Source organism: Dipodomys ordii, unplaced genomic scaffold (genome assembly GCF_000151885.1).
Source record: "Dipodomys ordii isolate 6190 unplaced genomic scaffold, Dord_2.0 Scaffold36, whole genome shotgun sequence".
Classification (NCBI taxonomy): domain Eukaryota; kingdom Metazoa; phylum Chordata; class Mammalia; order Rodentia; family Heteromyidae; genus Dipodomys; species Dipodomys ordii.
The window spans coordinates 15,862,662-15,877,000 of record NW_012267252.1 but is presented as its reverse complement, the minus strand read 5'-3'; the positions used below and the strand labels follow the sequence as shown (position 1 = coordinate 15,877,000).

General features: G+C 43.7%; 1 protein-coding gene across 1 annotated transcript in view; it reads left to right on the top strand.

Annotated features, from left to right (window-relative positions):
• The window catches only part of Gfra1 (GDNF family receptor alpha 1), a 196,679-nt gene extending 186,638 nt beyond the window's left edge, over positions 1-10,041 (top strand). The window contains exons 10-11 of the mRNA XM_013017873.1: positions 8,667-8,720; positions 9,845-10,041. Of these exons, the coding sequence (XP_012873327.1) occupies positions 8,667-8,720; positions 9,845-10,000 (210 nt within the window). The 3' untranslated portion in view covers positions 10,001-10,041. The remainder of the gene's footprint in view (positions 1-8,666; positions 8,721-9,844) is intronic.
• The last annotated feature ends 4,298 nt before the right edge of the window (positions 10,042-14,339 follow it).

The window sequence follows — 14,339 nt, the reverse complement described above, 5'->3', positions numbered from 1 at the left end:
ACAGAGCCACTGTCAGTTTTCTGGTGGTTATTTGGAGATAAGAGTCTCATAGACTTTCCTGCCTGGGCTGGCTTTGAATGGCGACCCTCAGATCTCAGCCTCTTGAGTAGCTGAGATTACAGGAGTGAGCCACTGGCACCCGGCTAGAAAATTTATTCTTCAAGGAGATGCAAAAAGAATTCCCTGAGATTCCTCTCTGGGCATCAGATAAATGCCACTCCTATTTTTTTTAATTTTATTTGTGAACATATTGTACAGAGGGGTTACAATTACATGGGCAGGATAATGCATACATTTCTTACCCTTCACATCCCTTCCCAGCCTCCCCCCTCCCCCCCAACCCCCCCCGCCCCGCACCGACGTTGTAAAGCTCGTTTTGGACATGACAACTTGTACTTCTCATTGTTGCAACAGGTCCACCTGTATCATTAAACAACTGTTTTTCCCCATCTCCTCCACAAGTTATACTGACATCAAATATAGTGAAAGCAGGGGTTATACTGTGGGGGAGGGACATACAAAGCAACAAAGAAATAATCTTATAAATGCATTAGAAACACATGCATGAAAGAAAAAAACATTAAAATACATATCTAAGGGTTCATTTTCCTGACATCACATTATCTGACCTTTTCCGCTTGACTCATACATATACTAGATATTGCAAATAAGGGAAACCATGGGACCTATGTTTCTTTGGGCCTGGCTTACTTCACTTAATATAATTTTTTCCAAGTTTTTCCATTTCCTAACAAATGGGGCAATGTCATTCTTTCTGATGGAGGCATAGAATTCCATTGTGTATATATACCACATTTTCTTGATCCATTCATCTACTGAGGGGCATCTGGGTTGGTTCCATATCTTAGCTATGGTAAATAATGCTGCAATAAACATAGTTGTGCTGGTAGCTTTAGTGTGGTCTTGTTTGTAAACATTTGGGTAAATGCCCAAAAGTGGGATTTCTGGGTCATAGGGGAGTTCTATGTGAAGTCTTTTGAGGAACCTCCGTACTGCTTTCCAAAGTGGCTGAACAAGTTAACATTCCCACCAACAATGAAGTAAGGTTCCTTTCTGTCCACATCCCCTCCAGCATCTGTTGTTGTTAGAGTCCTTGATTTTTGCCATTCTAACTGGAGTGAGGTGATATCTCAATGTTGTTTTGATTTGCATTTCTTTTATGGCTAGGGATGTTGAACATTTCTTCATGTGTCTATTGGCCTTCCTTCTTTCTTCTTCAGAGAAGTTTCTCTTTAAGTCTTTCACCCACTTATTTATTGGGCAGTTGCACTCCTATTTTTTAAGGAAATCCAAAGTGGCACATCGATAATTCCTACTTTATACAAAACAAAAGCCTGAGAACTCTAATCAGTAGTTTCTTTCTTTTACAAAAAGGCGACTTTGGTCATGTATCAAGAAATCAGTCAATGAAAGAAATTTAGATTTTTAAATTAGAATTTCATTTGTATGTAGCCTTTTGCAAATGTTTTTTTAAATTTTCCTTACACTTAATTTCTCTGTCCACTACCTAGGGACAAAGGATTCCATCTGCAAAGACCTTATGGGTTTCTGCTTTAGGCTTAGCAATGAGCTCAAGGCAAATAACACAATTAAACTCTGACTGCTCTGGGGGTGCCCCGACCCATGACCTTCTATGCTTCAGAGCGTGTTTCTCTGTCTCCTTCAAGGTGATGACCCCCCACAACCCAGTCTGGCCTTGAATCAGTTTACTATGCATGCACTGATGGAGGCCTCTTCTAAACAGCCAGACCACGCTTGCTGCTGGTGAGAAAACTCCATCCCAGGCCTCAGCAGCCTTACCCAGCCCATCCAATGACCAGGCTTGGCTTGCTCAACCTGACTAAACTTGTTTTCCCCAGGGCTTTCTGAACCCTGTAATAAGTGGAGATTCTTTATAACACCCTGAGTGAAGAAACTTTACAAGGCCTTCTTAGAGCTTAAAGGAATGAGAACCTTTGCCCGAGATTCAGTCAGCGTGTTTTGAGGAGGAGGAAGTAGAGGAGACCTGCCAGTCCTTGGCTCATTGGTAGAAAAGCTACCTCAGGATCCTTCTTGGAAAGATGCTACCAGATTATCCTGTCTCCCCTCATAGCCACTTATTTCCTCCTGGAAGAATTCAGCTTGAAAGAACATAGCTTGCTGACGGAACACAGGTTACAAAAGACAAACACAGAGGCCCAGGGGCTCTGAGCAGGTCTTATTTATGTGTTCACTTGTTTTACACAGTTGACTTTACGGCACATTATTCAGACCAGTGACTGCAAACAGTTGTTACCAAGTTTGTAGGAAAAGCAAATCACCAGGAAGGTGAGTTTCAAAATAGACAGAGGCAGGGGTTTTAGGGTAGGCTGGCCAATTGCTTGTAACCAGATCAGCAATAAAACCTCTCTGGTTCTCCCAAAAGTCAATAGCAAAATCCAAAAATGTGCAAAGTATAGAAGGCTCCAGAACATTGTGCAGCTCACCGTGACTTAGTGTCTATTGCAGGCAGCTCCTTTCTGTCTGCCTCCTTTTAATGTGCAGAAACTAATTTGGAGACATGGCCTATCAAGTACCTAATAGATTTGTCATGCAATACTTACAAACTAGAAAGGCAGATTTGATTCACATGGATTATGAAAAATGCAAATTGTACTTTGGAAAGCAGTATGGAGGTTCCTCAAAAGACTCCACATAGAGCTCCCCTATGACCCAGCGATCCCACTTTTGGACATTTACCCAAATGCTCACAAAAAAGGCCACACTAAAGCTACCAGCACAACTATGTTCATTGCAGCATTATTTACCATAGCTAAGATATGGTACCAACCTAGATGCCCCTCGGTAGATGAATGGATTAAGAAAATGTGGTATATTTATACAATGGAATTCTATGCCTCCATCAGAAAGAATGACATTGCCCCATTTGTTAGGAAATGGAAAGACTTGGGAAAAATTATATTAAGTGAAGTAAGCCACACCCAAAGAAACATAGGTCCCATGGTTTCCCATATTTGCAATAACTAGTATAAGTCAAGGACAAGCAGAAAAGGTCAAAAGCTGTGTACATATGACCATATAAGACAATGTTAAATGAAATGAACCCCAAGATAGGGACACAAGTGTTTTTTTTCTTTCTTGCTATTGTTTTTAACGTATTTAAAATGTACTATGTGATTTTTTTTCTCTTGTATGTTCTTCCCCCATGGTATAACCCCTGTTTTCACTGTATTTGATTCTGGTGCCCTGCAGCTTGTATAAACATTTTTCTAATTTGGGGAAGGGAAGGGAAATAACAAAATGCTGAAATAAGGATACAGGTTGACCCACTGTAACAATGAGATGTACAAGATAGTATATTGAAAACAAACTTTACAACTTGAGGGGAGAGAGGAGTTGGGGAGATGGGGAGAGATGGGATGGTAGGGGAAAAACAAAGGAGGAGGTAACAATGCTCGATAGGAAATGTACTCATTACCTTACTCATGTAACTGTAACCCCTCTATACAGTATGTTTACAATAAAAATCATATATATATATGATTTTTATTATATACTTATATATTATATATATATATATAAAAGAAAAATGCAAGTTGTGAACAAGTTGTTTTACTAAGTTACCCTTTAGATTAAGGGCACATACTTCTTCCTGTGTTTTGTCTTACAGGAGAACATCAGATTCATGTACCTTTTTGTATGTGACTGCTGGTACTAGAGCTTGATCTCAGAGCCTATGTGCTGTTTCTTACTTGTTTCACTCTAGGCTGTCACCCTACCACTTGAGCCATGGCTTCTCTTCCAGGTTTTGGTGGTTAATTAGAGATAAGTGTCTCTTAGGCTTTTCAGCTTGAAAATCTGCAATCCTTAGATCTCAGCCTCTTGACTAGCTAGGATAACAGGTGTGAGCCACAGGTGCTTGCTTACATCAATGTACATCTATATTGAGAAATGGCTTCTTCAAGTTTTGGGTGCTTTCATCTGGATTCTTTTGGAAAGAATTCATGCAGTGGTTTTCCCTAGCAAAAGTCCTCAATTTCTGTAACAGAAGTTTCATATGCTAACAAACTGGTATTGACAGGCATGATAGATGCAGCCTAGTAGTTAGTGGGTGCTGGAGAGCAGAGTTGATTGCATTTTACAGTCTCTGTATTTCTCTGTTTATTGCTTGTATTCTGTCATTAAGCAAACAGGTTCCTAATATAGCAAATCTCTCTAATCAGTAAAGCAAGGGAGAAAAGAACCAGAGCATCATTAATTATGACGATTTGGCCTCAGCCTGGACAGTCTGTTGCTATTGGATTGGGCAGCTTCCTCTGATTTTATTTTCTGGGGGTAGAGCAGAGAACAGCTTTGTTGCTGCATGGAGGAAAGCATGAAAGCATGGAAAGGTTGAGCACCTTGCTCCTGCTAGCCGACAGCTGCCTAAAATCCCCAGATTAAACACCAGCTTCTACAGAAATGGAGTCCTCAGGCCAAGCTCTGCACAGGTGTGCTTTTAAGTCTCCAGTTCCATAAGCAGAGCAAACATGCTGCTTCCAAATCTGACTGGTCCCCAAGGCCCTAGAGAGCCTACTGTGGGAAAAATCCTGTGGGGATCGGACTGTGGCCATAAATTATGTGTGTGCCTGTGTGTTCTGCACAGGAAAGCCATTGGCACCAAGACTGGTTTTCCAAATGCTAATTGCTGGGGTAAAAGGCAGCAAGGCCCCACTGACTCCAGGTAGTAGAGGTTAACAGCGTCTAATGCATTTATTAACCCTCTGGTGCAGGGACTGGTGAGGTCTGGCCTCACAATTACAGTGCCCTGGAAATTCTATTATGTGACGTGCCTAGACTTGCAGATTTCCACCAGTGACAACTTCATAACAGGAAAGCAACAGCTAGCTGGATGGAAAAGGCATTATGAAGAGCCCAAAGAAGATTTTGCTAGTTTTTCAGAATGTAGGAAGACAGACATGAGCATAAGCTCCTCAAGCATGCTTTCTTTGCCTTTTCCCATTCTCAAGAAACAAATCTCAAAGTCCTATGTGGGAGGTGATGTTTCTCCAACACAGATTCAGGCAACTTCTCCTGAACTACACAACTGTAAGAAAGACTCTTTCATAAAAGAAATTAAACACGCTATTTTTATGTATTTGTGTTGGCTGCTTAAATCACCTAATTCATGTTGACTTAGATCAGTGAATGTAGTTTTTTTTAATCTCTTTAATAAAACATATATCACATTTTGAGAAAACCAACTGTAAGGTTTGAGGTCCAGGTAGAGACAGCCTGCTAATCTCTGTATCAGAAGCCTGCATGTCCTGTCATCAGCAGGACCGAGTGTTCATGGAAAAGGCTTCACACCCAATGCTCACAGGTCTGTGACACAGGGTTGGCTTTCCTGGTTTGTAACTCAGCAATGAAAGCTCCTCCTCCAATCGCTAATTTTCCTTACTCCCCATAGAGTCTCAGATGTTGTTGAAGTGTTTTTTTTTTTCCTTTTAATTTTCCTGGAACCATCCTAGTTTTCAGCAAATGAGACAACATTTAAAGTAGGTAAGTACTCTGCAGTCATTGAAGGGGTTGGGAGTGGGGGTGTTACACCCTGTAATTTTATCTATTTCTACTTATCACACCTGACTAGCAAGACAGTGATTGCTTGATAGTATTTTCAAAAATACTGGGGATAAATGCCTTTAAAATGTGGAAATAACAGGTTTCTCCAGCTTCTAGAGTTAGCTTTAAGACCCAGATTCTCTTTCTTAAATACTCTTCATCTGCAGAAGTAGGTTTCTGACCTTCAGTAGTCTCTGGGGTTCACATGGCACACAAACTACTAAACATGTAACTAGCCATCACAGCTCAGAAACCCAGTTCTGCCCCTCCACCTGCACATTTTTAGGATGCTATTTCCTGGAGTTGATGCCCTCCAGTTTAGGCACAGACCCACTATGGTGTGCATCTCACCAGGTGAAGGTTTTAGTAAGATCTTATACCTGTGTGCAATCCTTTGCTCCCTTTATTATGTGTCATGTGCCATTCCTATAGCTGATAATATCACCTTCTCCTCTTCTAGTTAGCATCACAGACAATACAGTGACTTTTGATAGGTTAGGGAGAACCCGGGCGCTATTCTGATCCCTCTACTCAGCACTCATGGTGAGTGGCTTCTGGGGACCCTGAGCTCTCTGGAGGAAGCTTCTTTAATTCTTTCTAGAAGCAGTGTTTAGAGGCTTGCGTGTGCACTGTCTACCTTGTCTGGGTGCTAGGTCGGGAAGGTGGTGAGCAGGAAGAGAGCTTTTACTCAGTATCAGAGGGGTCTGGCTGCACACTGTCACTGGACTGAGCAGCTTATTCAGTAATATCCACCAGGATAGTCCTCAGGCCACATGAGCTCTGGTAACACCAGTGACTGACAGGCCTGTCATATACTTGGAGCTGGTCTAAATACATTTTTCTTGTATGACTGGTTGACTTCGGCCATTCCCAGCAGGAGGGTACATGCCACATGTTCACAGCTTACATCTGGGTGTGTCAACCTGCTGGGAGACTTAGAAATGCTGAATGAAGCCTGAGACAGATGCTCAATGGTTCACAAGGGCCAGAGATCTAGAGCTACAGCCCGAGGCTATGTAAGAATGTTTGGGAGGACAGGGGCCTTTTCAAGTGCAGCTGTTGCAATCACTCCTTTATGACCAGGTTCTTGTAGTGCTGTCTCAGGTTCCTGTGGTAGAGGGAAGTATAACTGGTAATGAACAATGAGCAATGAGCAAAGCCTTCTGGGTTGAATATATAAAATATGCAGGGAGAGATCTGCCTACTTCAATAACCCTTCAATAACAGAGACTACCATGGTCCAGGACACCAAGGTCCAGCTTAGCTGTGTCCATAGGCGTATGAACCACTTGAGGGCTGAAGGCATGTTGTCCTCAGTCCAGAGGGCCTGCTGCCTTCTGTGTGCAATTTGGTGAACATACCAGTTATACAAAGACCCTCAGCAGGAGGTTTGGTCTTTTGTACATTATGGCTTAGGAAAAGAGTAAGCTGAGTAAGATATTTAGGCACTATTTGAATGTCTGGGCTCAATTCCAACCTCCAATAGGAGCAAAACATGTGAATTTCTACATGTTATTCTCTATAGGTAACAATGCAATGGGCCAGATTTGTACTTAATGTAGATTGAAAGTCAAGTGAATTCGATTCTTCTCCCAATTTCCCCTCTGATCTTCTTATATGTAACATTTAGTGACCTTTGAACAACCCAGAATGCTTCTCAGTACCTTATTCTCAAAGCCTGCTTAAAGGTTTCTATTTTATATTCACAGTTGGCATATGCAAATATAGGTAAAGATTATGATGCCTTCCAAGTGGCATTATGGTCAATAAATTACTCTTCTGGGTGAGCATGCCATCATTTCAACCTAGCATGTCTTCAGCGAGTTGCAGAGCACCACAGCAGGCAGGCACCCTGCCAGCACCAGGCACTCTGAGCCAGCCAGTCACTCCGATAGTCCTTGATTCAGGGGTGATGCCTGCCGGGCTCACTTTATGGGCAGGGGAGCTCTCTCTCTCTATTGGAAACATAAGGCTGCCGTGACTAGCGGCGTGATGGGAGTATTGAGTTCTTTGTGTGGATTTGCAGGCGAGACAGGGAGAAACACTGTGATGCCAGAAAGAGTTCATCTACCAGAGGTTTTTGTTACATCCTGGCTCTGCGAGCCAGTTGCCATGCGACTCTGGACCAGTCACTTCTCTGCTGTACATTGTGCAACACAAGAGTGTTGTACTGGGCAGGTCGTTTGCACAGAGAAGCCCCAGAGAGTTGGTCCGCTCAGGAAGCATATAGCTCAACTCCCTCACAACCACCCAGAAGCAGTTTTTAAATTAGCTAGACTGACTCCTCGAGGGTGCTAATCTGAGTCTTGCTCTGCGTCTTACCCCCTTCCCCCTCCCCCACCCGCTCACCATCCAAGAATGGTTTTCTCATTAGCAGGGAGCTCTCAGAGCCAAAGGACCACTCCTTTCTTTCCCCACCGTGTGCCCACATTTGGGAAACAGTAGGAGCTCCATCGGGTACTATGTGTTGCCTGGAGCAATGAATACACACATGAACAAACAAACAAGCTTCCCGGAGACTCTGTCTATATTACCAAGCTGTGGGGATTTGTACTGCCACGTTTGTAAGCAGAAGGAGGTGCTTCCTCAAAATTAGCATTCTGACATAGAAATGGGGTCCCCTCTTTTTGAACTGTTTCTTTCATAACCTCGCCCTGCCCTCTGTGTCTCCACTGGAGCCTGAGTGACAGGTAGCTGCTACTGAACCTTAAGATGCAGCAGGTCTGAATGGAGACATGCCATGGCAAACACCAGATTCTGAAGACTTTGTATGGGGGTGGGGGAGGAGGGAGGAAGAAAAGAATATGAAAGTATCTCATTAATTTTTTATATTGATTACCTGTTGAGATGGCACTATGGTAGGTTAAATAAAATATATTATTAAAATTGACTTCACCTGTTATCTCTCTATTAGGTGGCTACTAGAATACTGTAAATTACAGAGGAGCTCAGTCACAGCTCCCATATTTATTGGCTGGCAGAGCCTCGCACCGCTGATTAATGACCATCAGTAATCACTCTTCACTGTTGTGTATGAGCTTTTTTTCCCCCTTGTCTCTCTGCAGGCACAGAAGCTGAAATCCAACATGTCTGGCAGTACACACCTCTGTCTTTCTGACGTAAGTGATGTTTTAATTTTTTTGGGGGGGGAGGAAGTTTCCTGTCTTTATAGAGACATAGCTTTGAGGCCCTGAGGGAAGGTAAGATGTCATTCAAGGCTCAAAGGCAATAAGTTTCAAGAGCAGAAGAAAGCAAAACACCCTCTCTATCTATTTGGTTTTGGAGAAAGGTGCAATTTGAATTCAGTGCACAGATGTTAGAAATGTGAAACTGGGGAATTCCGTCAAGGAGCCAAGCAGGCCCTAAGCCCACTTGGGCTCTGTGAGCACAGTCATGTAAAAATCACCCAGCACTGAGAGCATGCGCAGCAGAAGTCTCTGCTGACTGCCAGTGCCCTCTCTGTAGCAGCTCTGACGCCCCCCGCGAACCACAGGTGGATGAGGTGGGTGCAGCCCGCTCCCCAGTTCACAGCTGGTGAGATGGTGAGTTGTGCCATGCACTGTCCCTCTCGGCACTTCCAGGAGTAGAGATTCAGCCAGTGTGGTGAAGGAGTAGAGAAGTCCATCATGGGGCAGGCCAGTCATGCAGCTGGGGAGCCTTCAGCCTGGTTTCTGGGTGAGACTGCCCCTTGAAGAGCTGGACAGAGCCCCCTTTCTCTTTCTGGGTCTTTATTCACACAGTCAGCTGTGGATCTGGTGACACATACAGGGAACAATGACTGACTGACAGACTCATTGCCACATGAGCTCTGTGTCCTTTGTCTGGACAAGCTTTCTGAGGTAGTTGCTCCTGACCTCCTCCCCTGGTGGGACGAGAACAGGAGAACACCCTCTCGGCCAGTGAGAGGTCTTCCATGGTGCACATCTGTGGAAAGAGAAAGAAGAGCAGGGGATACCCAAGCTCTACTAATCCCCCCCAAAAAAGGTGGGTTTTAATCATCTATGATGAAGGAGTAAGCAGCAAGTAATGGCCAGACAATATAACCAAAAGACTGGGTCTCGCTTAAGTTCATTGTTCCTTCTCGTAAGACTGTGAGTCGGTGAGTTCAAGTCTCGGTGGTAATCTTGAGCCAGCTTTGGGGAGGGGGTCTTTGAGATGGGAGTGGGGTGGGCAGGTTGAATACACTGCGATGGAGAGGCTATGTGCAGGAGATGACGATGGAAACATTTTCCCCCCCTTCCAGCGCGATTATGAAAAGGATGGCCTCGCTGGTGCTTCCAGCCACATAACCACAAAATCGATGGCTGCTGCTCCTGGCTGTGGTCTGAGCTCACTGCTGGTTCTGGTGGTAACCGCTCTGTCCACCCTGTTATCTTTATCCTGGGCGGAAACATCGTAGCTGCATTGGAAACACAGTATGGACATGTAAAAAAAAAAAAAGACAAAAACCAAGTAATCTGTTTCCTGTCCTCTTGTATATCTGAAAATCCAGTTTTAGGAGCTCAGTTGAGAAACAGTTTCATCTAACTGGAACTTTTGTTTTGTTTTGTTTTGAAAGAAAGCTTCTTGTGATCTTAGGGGCTGCTGTGGAAAGGCTGACGTGGGGCTACATTCCAGACTCAACGAGGCTGTGGGGCATGCTGTGTTGTAAGGAAATAATTTGTAAATCAGAGTGTAAAGCAGACCAGGGCCGTGTTTTTGTTTTTTAAATAATGTTGATGGTGGTGAAGATGATGATCATGGGACGATGATGATGATTTTAACAGTTTTAACTCTGGCCTTTATTAGTTAAAGAGTTAGTATTTCTAAAGATTCTTCCATAACTTGTATAATGGGCTTTGATTTGTAATTATGTAAACTGTAACCTAATGTGAATTACAAGCTTTGTTGTTGTTGTTGTTTTTTTAACCACGAAGTGAAGAAGGTTCTCCTGGACTTTGTGGAAAAAGCTTGTACTAATGTTCACCTTTCTACGTGTATTTTCCACATTAATGTTTATGTACTATAAACAGCTCTGCGTGCCCTCCTCAAAACAGAACAGAAGCACCACCTGCCATATCCAAGCATAATCTATCTTAGTCAAATAGAGACCTGTTCATCGGTTGACAGTTTTCCTGAGCCTTACCTGAGCGAGAAGCCCTTCTCTAACCAACAGGAGTCGTGCGTAGCTGAAGTCTAATTGTCATGCTCTTTACACTTACGAAGTTATATGTAGGGGAAACAATTTTTACTACATTTCAACTATTGGCTTTCTATACTTTGAAAGCAATGATGGTATCTTCATTTTTTTTTACTGGTTTCATACAAAATATGTAGAGCTTGTTTTCCTCTCATAAGTAGCTCTGGCTCCAATATTAACTTCACAAATACAGCTCTTCAAGCATAGCCCCTGAGGAGCCTCTGTGTGCCAGCAGAAAGCTCTGCATCGCTTTGTGTGGACAGACAGGGAGGAAACAGAGCAACCAGGCACTGTCTTTTATCATGTCTTGAAATGCAACTGTGTGTAGGTGTGGAACTGCCGGCCGCTTGTGAAGGCTCTGCAGTCTAAAGACACCCTGGCCAGTTGACAACTCAGTACCTTCGTTCCTGTGTTACCTGCCACAGGCAGCTTTGGTTGAGACAAGGGGCAGGGGAGAGGGGGTGGGGCGGGCATGTGCTACCTAGTCATTCACAGTTGATCCCTGCTACATGTAGTACACGGTTGCTTTCCTAAGGGGTGCCTGGCTTGTGGCCACTCTTTAGAGCAGTTTGGTCTACAGATCGACAAGAATCCGCCTGCTTCTTGTTCTGGGCCTTCCATGACGGACAGGCTGTGACTGCAGAAGGCAACGAAGAAAGTTTCTGGATGGAGAAGGTTGGCATGAGGTCTGGGGATGCAAGTGGATTGACCCAGATACACAGAATGGGGTATTCAGGACTTGGATAAGCCATCTGGCTTTATTAGCTGCATACCATCTCCCTTTGCTCTCATTCTTAACTGCACGGACCCTAGAGTGCACTTTGAGGTCTGGTTTTAGATTGTGAGATTCAGGATTGTCACCAATGGCCTATGCAATGGTGGAGTGGGCACTGGGTTTGTCCCACACTGAACAAAGAAGAGGAGAGGGTCTCCCTCTGTAGGGTTTTGGAAACACGAGCCTTCTTCCCACGTGCTCAGGGCTGGAGTGAAGATCTCCGTGCACGTGCTGGACAAACCCCCTTTGCCTGTTGAGGTTTATCTTGGAAGATCTCTGGGGAGGGGAAAAGAAGGAATCTATGAACTCTTAGAGAAAGACCCAGGCTTTTAGTTCCTTCAGTATTTGAAGTACATTTATACCCAAATGTTAATAAACACAAATGTGAAATACTCACTACCAATGTTTTCCACTTTAAAAATGTTTTCATGAGAAACGCGTCAAACACACGACTGTATTTGATTAGTGAAAAGCTCCATAAAGGCTCTTTCTTTGAATAAACACATTAAATGTGTCAAAACATTTGGAATGCCAGTCATCTCTGAGAAGATATCTCTTACAGAGCATATTTTGTTTTAATTAAGGTATCTCGGAGTATCTCCAGCGGACTAATTGCACAGTGGTCTGATTTGAGGTGATCCACCGTAGAAAGCTATTGATTACTTCTGCAGTGCACAGCAGCTTTAATTAGCTTCAGATGACCAGAGAGGAAGATGAGTTGCCGAGGCTAACAAGGGCAGCCTTCAGCGAACAGCGCGTGGATATAGAGCACACAGATTAAACTTTGAAAAGTTCCATCACTAACAAAGATTCTCGGTTGTTTTGGGGTGTTTTTAAGTTGATAAAACTATATTTAAGTTACCACATCCTCAATTCATCAATAAGTTATTAAGTAAACACGGGGATGGATTTGTGTTTCAGGGACAATATGTTAGAGAAAGTCTTATGAAACCAAGTCAGGCAAGTGGTCCTGTCATTTGGTGTGATCTTAGTTGTTCATAGTGACCCCCCCAAACAAAGTCACTGGTCCCAGGGCTGAGGCAAGTGAGTGAGTGCAATCTTTCACCTAGGTAACTTCTTCTTGGAGTATTAACAAGCAAAAGTGACTCATTACCTACTGTCATTCACTCCCTGTATTTTGGTGTCTCAAACACAGGGACCGTCCACTGAGAAGGGAATCTCTTGAAGGAAGGATCTAATAGTAGTTGACTTAGCTAAAAGTATGTCCATGGCTCTCAGATCAAATCTCACCCTACACTACTTTGAAAGGGAGAAAAGGCAATAATGCCACATTGATGAGAAGCACATTCATTTTGGTCTCAAATACTTTTTGACCAATGTGTGTTTATCTTTTTAATAGAGCACATGAGGTATGAGGTGCACAATAGGGAAAGCAGATTCAGAATGCCCACTGAGTATTTATTTTTCACATATCAGATTTCTCCCGGCCTCTAGGAGAAAAAGTAATGTTGAGAATGACACAAATTATTTTTCATTAAGTATCGCAGAGAGTGTGATTGAGTTCTGGTTTCCATTGTTTAGTGGTTTGTTGTTGTTTTTTAATGTCTTAGGTCATTGAGTAAAGGGAAGGAAGGGCTCATCCACAGCTGTGGTGGCTTTGATTGGTCTGTGCGGAGACTGTCCCAATCATGCATACACTCCAAGGATGGATCACCCCTAGCTGCACCCCACTTGGGGGTTGCCTCTTTGTCCCTTGGATACTCCTAAACACTCCATCTGAGGAAGGAGGAAAGTGGGAAAGCAAAGCATGGCTGTATCAAATGTTTGAGACAAGACATTGAAGACAAAGAGAGTGTATATAATTAGCAAATCTTTTCCTCAGAATCTGGCATAAATGTACTTCGGTTATTATTTACAGAACAGTGGCCACAGAGGAGCTGTCTTTTGGAAAATAAGTTTTCATTCATGTAGTTAGACATGCACGACTTGTTTGAGTCCATAAACCATGAGCCAGAAAAGAGCTGCTTAAATGGATGCACATTTTCTAATACTCTTTCAGTGCTGCTCTGAGTCTCCTGGATTCAAACCGCCATGATCTCTGTGGCTTTTGCGTCTGCTCTCTGCTGAAGCAGAGGAGACCATGAGAGCGCCATCTTTGTGAGGGAAACTATAAGCCACGGCAACAGATGGGAGTGAATGGCCCCTGGCCCAGGCCTCATAGCAGAAGGCCCATCTGCACTGAGCTTGGAGAGTTTGCAGAGATGAAGCAAAATCAAGGTGCAACCAGAGGCCATGTGCTGTAACTAGTGGGGCATGCGCAGTCCTCAATTCCCTACCGGTAAAGTACAACAGTTCTACCAAAACATCCAGCATTCCTTGAACTAGGGGGTCTTTCCTTTATACAAAGGAAGCCAGAGCTAATATCTGGATGACCAAAGAAGGGCATTTTGGGGGAGGTAGAAATTCTTAGATAAAACAGCTGGGGATTCGGTTGAAAACCCTTACAAGCTGCACTTTTCTCCAGAGACAAAAATCTCATGTATACATCTGGCTGAAAACCATCACTCAGTGCAGAGGCCTTCCATCTGAGGGCTTTGCCACCACGTCCTTCCCAGCAGGTATTCTGTGGGGTATTTCAGGTCCCTAGGACAGATATTGTGAGGTACTGGCTCATTGAGATCTCTGGTGCACTGATTATTTTTTTGGGGGGGTCCGGTGTTGGCACCTGAACTCTGGGCCTGGGCACTGTCCCTCAGCTCTTCAGCTCAAGGCTAGCGCTCTACCACTTGAGCCACAGTGCCACTTCCGGCTTTTTTCTTTTTG